At 42.3% G+C, this 9,708-nt stretch overlaps 1 protein-coding gene across 1 annotated transcript in view; it reads right to left on the reverse strand.

The window, feature by feature from the left end:
• CMC1 (C-X9-C motif containing 1) overlaps positions 1–6,567 on the reverse strand; it is a 46,580-nt gene extending 40,013 nt beyond the window's left edge. The window contains exon 1 of the mRNA XM_056483158.1: positions 6,425–6,567. Within this exon, the coding sequence (XP_056339133.1) occupies positions 6,425–6,449 (25 nt within the window). The 5' untranslated portion in view covers positions 6,450–6,567. The remainder of the gene's footprint in view (positions 1–6,424) is intronic.
• Positions 6,568–9,708: the final 3,141 nt, after the last annotated feature.

Raw genomic sequence — 9,708 nt, forward strand, 5'->3', positions numbered from 1 at the left:
GTTTGGAGAATGAATAACAAGTTTATAACTGAGTTGCAAAATCGCATTAATTTAGAGGACTAAATTATTCTTCATGTCACATAGTAAAAATTGTTTCTGTGAGGTAAATACTCCATTTCATTACAAAGTTTTGCTTTAAAACACTTGCCTGTGAGCTAATTATAAAAATACACTGGAAAAGTAAACTTTTCTTAATAACAGAAGGTGCAGCAGTGTCCACTGCCTGCTTATTGGCAAACATTCCTTTCATTACCAGATCAATCAAACCAGATTATTGGCTCTAGACATTAATTCTTTTAACAAAGAAATAAGATCTATTTTAGTGTACCTGTAACAGTGTTTTGAATAAGCAAATATAATTAGAGCTTCCTACTCCTCTCGGAAAAGAATGCATTCAACTCAAAATTTTCATCTCCTTTATTCTGCCTAGCTTATTTCCCTTGTATTAATTAAAAAAAAAAAAAAAAAAATTACCATTCTTAGGTTAATTCATATGAATCGTTTATGCACATGCGCACGATAAAAACTTATCCAAAAAGTCTCTATCATTGAATATATTATCAAATACTCACAACCTCTATTTGAAAAGACTAAGTCACACATAGGAACAAATTCATTTAGAGATAGACCCATTAAAGTCATGGAGAAAAAAAGAAAAACAAACTTATTTTTCTAAAATCTTTGGGTCTTTTCCTACAACTATACTTTGATGTCTCAATTAGTACTTTAAGTATTCACTCCTGTAGCCTTTGGGAGAGTCTCTGTGCCTTTACTGACAAGGGGTCAAAGCTACACAATTATTCAGCATCCCACTTTGTAAACTTCAGTGCTAAAAAACTGTGCAGAATCTTGTTAAAGGTAAAGAACTTTATCAGTCAAAGACATCCAGTGTGAACTGATAGATGATGGACCAGGACCAAACAAACACCCTTATACACATGTGAAATGGTACTGAGTTTTGGTAATTTCATTTGCACACTGGTGTTTGCATAGAAAGTAGAGCCTTAAGTAGTGAGTTTCTACTGAGGTTTTAAAGTATAGAAGGACAATATGAAATGACAGAAGTCATTTATAATCCAAGTGAAACTAGATTTGTGATACCCTGAAATCCTGATTTAAAATCAAAAGAAACTTATCAGTGCTGCTTTTCTATGCAGTATCCTTTTTTCTTTAAATGTATATGAATAAATTTATTTGCATTTTAAAAAGTTCCAGATTTTGAGAACTTCCTAATACTTACATCATTTTAAATTAAGATGGAGTACAGGGATGACAACACCAGGGAAAATTTCCAAAGCTTTAACTTCTCACCATTCTATCATCACCTCAAAGTCAATTTTCACCTTTTTCACTGGCTGAATTTGTTATCTTACATTTTGCTTTCGGGCTCATGTTCCTGCAATACAGCAGTACTGGATTACGGGAATGCTGTTGGCTAGAAGTGAACAATGGCTGTATTACAGCAAGTCTGTAATACCTAGAAAGAAAAGGAAAACCAGACCTGACAAAGCACACTTTCTTGTTAATTACATGCAGATTGAAAATGCTCATACATCTAGTGAGTAATAACTAAAGCCAAGCCGACATAAGGAGATATTTTTACACTGCTGATCACACAGCAAATCCAGTTACAGGGCCTGAAAATTAATTACAGATTAGGACTTAATATTTACTACTGGAAATAATGCAGCTTCGTAAGTACATAGCCTGTACCATTGTTCAAGCATGAAAGACCTGCCAGTTACAAAAACTTAGGTTGTGAGCTACCTATAAAGGGAACACCTCAGCCCACCTCAAATCCCATCCAACATATGAGAATTCCTGCAAAATGCAGAAAACACAGAGTAACTAGAGCTGTGGACTGACCAAGGATTAAACTAGCAGAGCCAGCCTTAATTCCACCACTGTAAAGCTTCTGAGTATTCTTCACTTGGTAACTGATACAAAAATCTTCAACACAACTTTCTGTCACTTAAACAAAACACCGTGCAGCAGGATTTCAGCAACCAAATACACAGTCTAGGGCTTTTTCTGAGACACCAAAATATACTAACAGCACAGACACAATTCAGTTCCTACACACAGGATAGGGCTGCACGCTTTTGAAAAAGTCAAGCCCACACATTTGAGCGCCCCTTGTCTGAAATCAGTCCCAAGTGTATAATCCCTATTTCTTCTGTGCCCCTTCTATACTAACAGTGAATGGTTAATGCTTACTTCCCTTGGAGTAAGAAACAGAGAAAGGTCCTGAAAAAACACAAATTATCTGAATTGTATAAACCAAACAGATCACATAAAATAGAGCAGTGGCATAAGAAACTGTGTAATAATTTGCACCAGAAACAAGAGGTGAGTAAGAGGTAAATCCAACACAGAAAAAGCAAAGTACCCAACAGGGATGAGGAAGAGACGCAGGAAAATCTAACAACCAACAAATCCCCCAGTTACTACAAGAAGAGATGTTAACCACCTAAGATTTGCCACCATGCCCAATACCATTAATCAGCTGCTCCAGCACTACGTAGCCCTTCTTACTAATTTTCAGAAGCGTGTGACAAGGTAATGAAAAACAACATAAATTACAGATTTGTTTCATTATAGAAACAAATCTGCCCAAACTCCTTGAGAACTTGAATATTTAGCTCTTTAGCCACTCCTTTCAAGATAAAATTTACACCTTTCATTCCAAAGAAAGAACATCACACAAATGAAGAGCAAGGCTAATGAATAACAGGGCTCAATACCATTCTTTCTACATTTTTAAAAAAAATTTCTTTAACTGGAAGTAAGGATTAAGAGACAAATAAAAAACAATGCCTACCTTTTGACTTCTGTGCCTGTGTAGTAAATGAACAACCAGTACATACAATATAAATGAATGAACATCTTGGAAACTAACATCAGGGATATGATCAAAACACACCAGTGTTCTCTTAAGTTTCAGAGCATGAGATGACAAGGCTAAAAGCCTTTCAGTTACATTAACACAAGGATTGCAGATGTTATTCTGGCAACTTATGTTATTAATCACAAAAATTACCTAAAAGCAGTTTAATTAAAAGTTGAAAAAGAACAGCTGAAAAGGAACTTTTCCTTTTACTATAATATTTTCCCCTTTAAATACAACATTGCTTTATCCTCCATTATTTTATCCTTTCTATCTTTTGAAGCTATAATTTCATTCTTTTCAGTGTATTCTTCTAGCTCTAGTCTTACTGCCCCTGCCACCTTGAAATAAGTCACATCCATTCTGCAAGCCTGATTTTCTCCATCCACTAATAAAACTGCTACTGTATTTAATAACCTAGACTTCCACCTGACATGAAGAAATAGACATGGTAAGTAGCTTAGGAAAAATATCAAATCAATCTACAAACCCTCTGCTTTTAAGCTCCGTGTCAAGAATAGGTACCAAAACCTGTATTGTCTATCTCAGCCATTGTCCATGATCCCACTTTACACATCTGTGAATCTTCAACTAGGGATCCAAATATCACCACCTGAAAATGACAGCTATAACCAAGTGCACATTAAAAAGAAAATGAGCTTTCTCATAACCCATGGCCTCTACAACTGAAAACAGCACCCTACATAGCTTTGGAAGTGCTGCATACAAAAATCTAATTCAATGCTGGGCTGCAGCACATCCATTTTGGAGAAGGATAAAACAAAATAGTGTAAAATTTTCCTAAACTGGGAAGAGCTGTTGACTCCCTCAATGGCAGAGAGACCCTCCAGGAAGACCTAGACAAATTAAGGGCTGGACAATCACCAACCACGTGAAGTTTAACACAGTTTAGCACCTGGGATGGAGCAATTCTGGATGTACAGACAGACTGGGGAACGAGAGGCTGGAGAGTAAAGCTGCAGAAAGGGACCTGGAGGTCCTGGTTGATGGCAAGTTGAGTGTGAATCAGCAGTGCCCTGGCAGCCAGGAGGGCCAGCCCTGTCCTGGGGGGCATCAGGGAGAGCATCAGAGCTGGGCAAGGGAGGGGATTGTCCTGCTCTGCACTGGAGCAGCCTCACCTTGAGTGGTATCTTGGGCACCACAATACAAGAAGGATATAAAACTTTAGGAAAGCATTAAAAGGAGAGCTACAAAGTTGGTGAGCAGCCTAGAGGAGAGGAAGGGCTTACAGCCACTCAAGGAGAAGCTGAGGTAACTTTTTTGTTTGGCCTGGAAACTGAAGGGAGACCTCACTGCAGTCTACAGCTTTCTCACAAGGGGAAAAGCAGAAGCTTTAAGCTGAGTTAGGGGAGGTTTTTAAAATAGAATATTAGGAAAGGTTTTTCACCCAGATGGTGGCTGGGCACTGGAACAGGCTCTCCAGGGAAGTTCTCACAACACTAAGCCTGACAGAGTTCAAGAAGCATTTGGACAACACACTTAGGCACATGGCGTGATTCTTGGGGAAGTCGTGCGCAGGGCCAAGAACTGGACTTGAGGATCCTTGTAGGTCTATTATAACTCAGGATAATCTGTGATATTATGAACATAAAAACTTGTGAACAATGTTTACTACCAATTTATTTATTGGATATAATCACCTAATGATACAACTGCAGTTTCTTCCCAAACTATGGCTATCAAGAAACTCCTCCCATACAAATCCCGACATACGCAGAGGTTCTACAATCTGAGCTTCAGAGGACTCCTTGATATTCACTCCCTACTGCTTTTCAAAGCCATGAGAATAGTCGTGTCTTTTATGACCATAAAACAAAGTATCGGTCACGGTAACAATTTACAGAACTGTGATCCCTCCTGTTTTTTCTTGTATATGAGCCAAGAAGCAGTTAACAATGATGACATTAAAACCTACCACACCAGGATATTTGGGTTAACACCTTACTGCTACCTGTTAGCAATATGAACAGGGCAGCTCACACCTCTTGCAGCTACTGTTCCAGTTTCTCTACTTCCTCACGTAGACATCTCCACTTTTAGTCCATTTTGGTTTTCAACAGAGCTGTATAAACCAGAAACTGATGGGGGGTGGGGGGGGAGGGAAGCAAAAGATAGTGGATAACAAGTAGCAGATTTAGAGAGGTGTCAGTAAGCAATGCCACTGCTCAGGAGATGAATCTCAGTATTGGTGTCACATAGCAGGTACCCAAAGCACAACCTCAGCAGTCCTACCACAGCTAACATACAACCACAGTATGGTTTGGGAAGGACAGATAATGTCATTATATACATAAACAGGAAAGCAGAATGCTGATGGCTTTAGTGTTTGGTGCCATGCTTTTTGTTTTGCACTGAAATCACAACAGGTTGAACCGCTGGGATAAGCTCAGTTAGAATATGCTGCTAATAACACCAAGGTTGTGAGTTTGATCCCATAATGGACCATTTCTTTAAGAGTTAAACTCAATGATCCTTGTGGGTCCCTTACAACTGAGATATTCTGTGAATCTGTGAATTAACTAATGTAATAACTAGGCCTTTTCCAAAGGACAACTGAGAAGCGAAATTACACTGCAGATGAACATCCACCACTTGAAATGCTACGGTAAGTTTTATAACATTTTTTTAATTAAGATCAATGCTTAGAGGATACAATCAATAACCCCAGAACCTCACTACTCTATGAACACCTTGACTGCAAGGCCTGGAGGCCCAGGTCCAGAACAGGTTTCCATCAAAAACCAAGAGCCTGGGGTTGGATAGCGTCCTTTGGCTTTTGGTGAGGCAGCCACAGGCGGCAGGGACCGAGGTGCACAGCCACGACCACTGCAGGTCACCACCACCTACGGGAGACTCAACACCTTGCATTAGCTGAAGGTAATGGCCTTTTAAGACACCAAGCCGAAGGTACCCGAGTCGGGAACTCTGGGCACAATGAGCGAACACTACACGGGTATAAAGGCCATTCACTCCTGTGGACACGTGTTTATAACCATTAGGGCAAGATCTCGGTAGTACGAAGCCGAGGACCACACAACCTCGGTGCTTCACCTTTGCGTTTGTTACACAACCAGAGGCTACAGCAGGCACCCGCGGGTGCCTGGACGCCCCGGAGCTGCCTTCGCCCCGCGTCCTGCCGCTGGAGCTCACGGCGGTGGCAAGGAGGGAAGGAGGGAAGGCGGGAGCCCGCTGAGGGCGGTGGGGACGTCCCAGTCCGCCGGGAACCTCGCGGAGGCCGGGCCGCAGCCGTCCAGGGTGGCCCTCGCCAGCACCCACCGGCGGTGCGCCGCAGCCCAGGCCACCGCCCTCTCCGGCGAGTATGAGGGGCCAGCGGAAAGCGACGGGGGTTTCCCACAGGAAACCTCGGCGAGGCGGGCGGCGGTGGGGGAGAGGAAGGCGGGGGTGAAGTGAGTATGTACGGGGGACGCTCCGCCGCCGCCCCGCCGTCCTCCCTTCTTCCCTCCCCCTTTCCCCCGCTCCCGCTCGCTCGCTCGCCCGCCCGCCAGCAGCCCCTACCTGCGGCGCCGGGGGGAGGCTCCATCTGCGGCCCCACGCAGCGGCGGCAGCTGCGCACACGGCGCGGGGTCACGGGCCCGGCCCGGCGGCGCAGGCGCGGCACGGCCCGGCCGCTGCTCGCGCTCCTCCCCGCACCGGGCGGAGACCGCGGCGGGAGCGCTGAGGGCGAAGGTGCCGCCGGTGTGGGCGTGTGGGACGGGGGCGGCCCTGAGGCGCCGTGACTGAGCCGCCACCGCGCCGAGGGACCGTGGGTGGGCTCATGCTCCGTGAGTCACCGAGGTATTACGGTGACTTCAGAACGGTGAAAAGGGACCGCAGTGGGTCGCCTGGTTCAACCTACCTACGCAAACAAGGTCATCCTAGAGGATTGTGTGCAGATCGTTCTGGAGTATCTCTAGTGAGGGACACTCCACGCCCTCTCTGGGCAGTCCTTTCCAGTGCGTGGTCACCCGCACCTCATGTTCAGGTGGAACTTCTGTGCATCAGTTTCTGGCTGTTGCCTCCTGTCCAGTTCTTTGGCACCGCCGAGCAGAGCCTGGCTCCATCCTCTTTGCACCCCCACTTTCGGTATTTACATGCATTGATCCGGTCCCCTGTCAGATGTTTCTTCTCGAGACTGAACAGGCCCAGCTCCTTCAGCCTTTTCTCAGAAGAGATGCTCCAGTCCCTCACTCACCCTCATTGCCCTCTCTGGATCCACCCCAGGAGCTCCATGTCTCTTTGTCTGAGGAGCCCAGAATTGAGCTCCTGACAGGCCTGGGTGCTGTGCACCAGGTTCCTGGGGAGCCTCGGGAAGTTTGTGTGTGTCTGTGTGTGTGCAGCCTTTGACAGGGACTGGTGTCACATCCTCCAGCCCTTGGCGTGCCTGAGGCTTCCACAGCAAGGGCTTGAAATGGCAAATGAGAATTTCATTGGTGCTGTTTCTATCAATGAGTTGGTTTCTGACCATAAAAAGGGCTCCCCAATCAGCAGGCAAGAGGTCCTTTTTCATACCTCAGTGTCACTGGGACCGTGTTCCTGTGGCAGCAGTGCAGTTGACAGAGGAATCAAGAAATCTAGTGTCCTACCTGCAACTCCTATTTAGGAGTCTGCAGTATATTTAAATGACCAACCCTTAGTTATTACTTGCATGAGGCAAGAATAACCACTTTGAGACACAAAGCATGAAGTAAAAAAATAAATTTAAAACGTGATAAATTGCCAGAAATTGTCATACATTTTAAAACTCAAGAACACGATTCCCTAGAAATCAAGAGAACTGAGAAGCAAGGAGACATATCAAACTCAGGACTTGTTTTAACAAATACAAGCCAGAATTTTCAGAAAGCCTACCCTCTTTTCCTATTTTTGACATTTCAGACTGACAAGTGATATGAAAAATCCATAATTTTATGCAGTAGCTTCTTACAGGAGGCTGCAAAAATTCTTCCAAATGTAGTATTTTCTCTGTTACCTGTTATTGTTACTTTCTGTTCAGTGGAAAGGTGAGTTTTAAATATTACATTCTCAGGGAAATGAGAAGCCCAGGAGCCTTCCCCAGACACCAGATAGGCCTTGTATGCCTCTGAAAGATAATAAGCAGTCTAGAAAATTCAGTATGAGGAATGTGGATATTGCCGTGTAATTTATTATTAAAGTTGTTTTCCATCAAACTTTCAAGTGCAGTTTTTTCCCCAGATAAACATTATTTTCCCCATATGAAAATTTAGTCTCTTTATTCAGAAGTACATTGTTTCAACTTAAGGCCACAATAAGAGCCAAGTTCTTCCTGTTGATACATTCACAGAAATTAGTAGAGCGTGATGTAGGAAAAATCTTCCACACGAATGCTTTTGGCCTTACTGATCTAGAGCATTTCTGCTTTATACCATTAAGTGCCTTTATGCTTTTTTTTTCTAACCACAAGTTTGGTCTCATTCCTTAGAGTAAAATGTGAATATTACAATTGTTTTCTGTAACATCAAACTATACCACTTCAGTTAATGTTTATAAGCTGTTTTGAGAATTTTAATTGAACAAAGCCTTGTTGCAAATGCAACACGTCAATTTATTTGTATTTGTTTTATTAAGGGATTTTGGCTATGCCACTTCTGCAATGAATTTAAGAGAGATTTAAAAAAAAATACCAGCCAATCTACAAAGAGTTCTTATATAATCTGCAAAGAGAAAATACAAGAAAACACATGATACAAAGAGGAGCTTTCATCATGAGAGCCAAAGAAGGGGAATGTATGCTTTCAAAGTTGAGGTGTTTTTTTTAAAGGCATTATTAAAGTTAGTAATTTTTGGTGCTCTTAAACTCTTGGCTACTGATGTTTATATGTGTCCTGCAAAATTAGAACCCTGAAGATGTTTTTTACTGATGAAGAGCTTTGAACTTACGTGTCAGCTCTGTGTGTTGTGTTAATTTGATCAATTTCAGGCAGAACTTTGCTGCTTCTTTCACAGAAACAGTACATGCAAAAATAAATGTTCAATAGCTTTGTAGCTTAGAGAAATTGTCATCTGCTGCTGCTTGTTCCAGTAGCAGATCTGGAAAGCAGAAAGAGGACTTTCTGGGAGTTTTATTTCCAAGTCTGGCAGACAAGAATGATGAATTTGGGGAAGTGCAAAAAGGGAGTAGGATGCAGCTTGAAGAAATAAGAGCAAATACAGAGGAAAAAAAGTTGATAGAACAACTTTGTTCTGGAAATTTGAGAGTCAGAAATAGTTTTTAAGGTGGGGCATATGTAGCTATGAGTCTGATAATAGTCTCATGCTGTTTGGGGCTAGTTGAAATTATCAGAAATGAGAAAGTATCAGAGAAAGTGTTATCTTGACAGATAAGCAAATGAGGCTGACATCATGCAGAGCAGGAATTGCAAAAGACAGTAAGGTAGAAACTGTCTACAAAGAGCTTTAAATTAGGATAAATATCTTGTGTCTGACTTGGGAGCCAGTGGAAGTGGCACAATGGCTGACTCAATGACACAGGAAAATTATTTTCTTACAACAGCTTGAATGAATAGAGGCAGAACAGTTTTCATAACCAGAAAAGAGGAAGTTACTATGTGAGAGATGTGAAGTGTTAAGTGCCATATCAAGAATTTTAGTAGCACAGATAAAAAAGCAAAACACTTTGTAAATACATGTTCTTCGTGCTTTTGTATGCAGTCTTGATGTTAATAAGATCATCAACTATGGAGAAAAGATAAATTTTCTTCCTTCATTAGTGTGGAAGTGCCTGTGAAAATGAACTCCATCCTGAAGGAGCATCCAAGGTTATAAACATGAAGTCTAACTTG

The sequence above is a fragment of the Oenanthe melanoleuca genome, chromosome 2 (assembly GCF_029582105.1).
Source record: "Oenanthe melanoleuca isolate GR-GAL-2019-014 chromosome 2, OMel1.0, whole genome shotgun sequence".
NCBI classification, from domain to species: Eukaryota; Metazoa; Chordata; class Aves; order Passeriformes; family Muscicapidae; genus Oenanthe; species Oenanthe melanoleuca.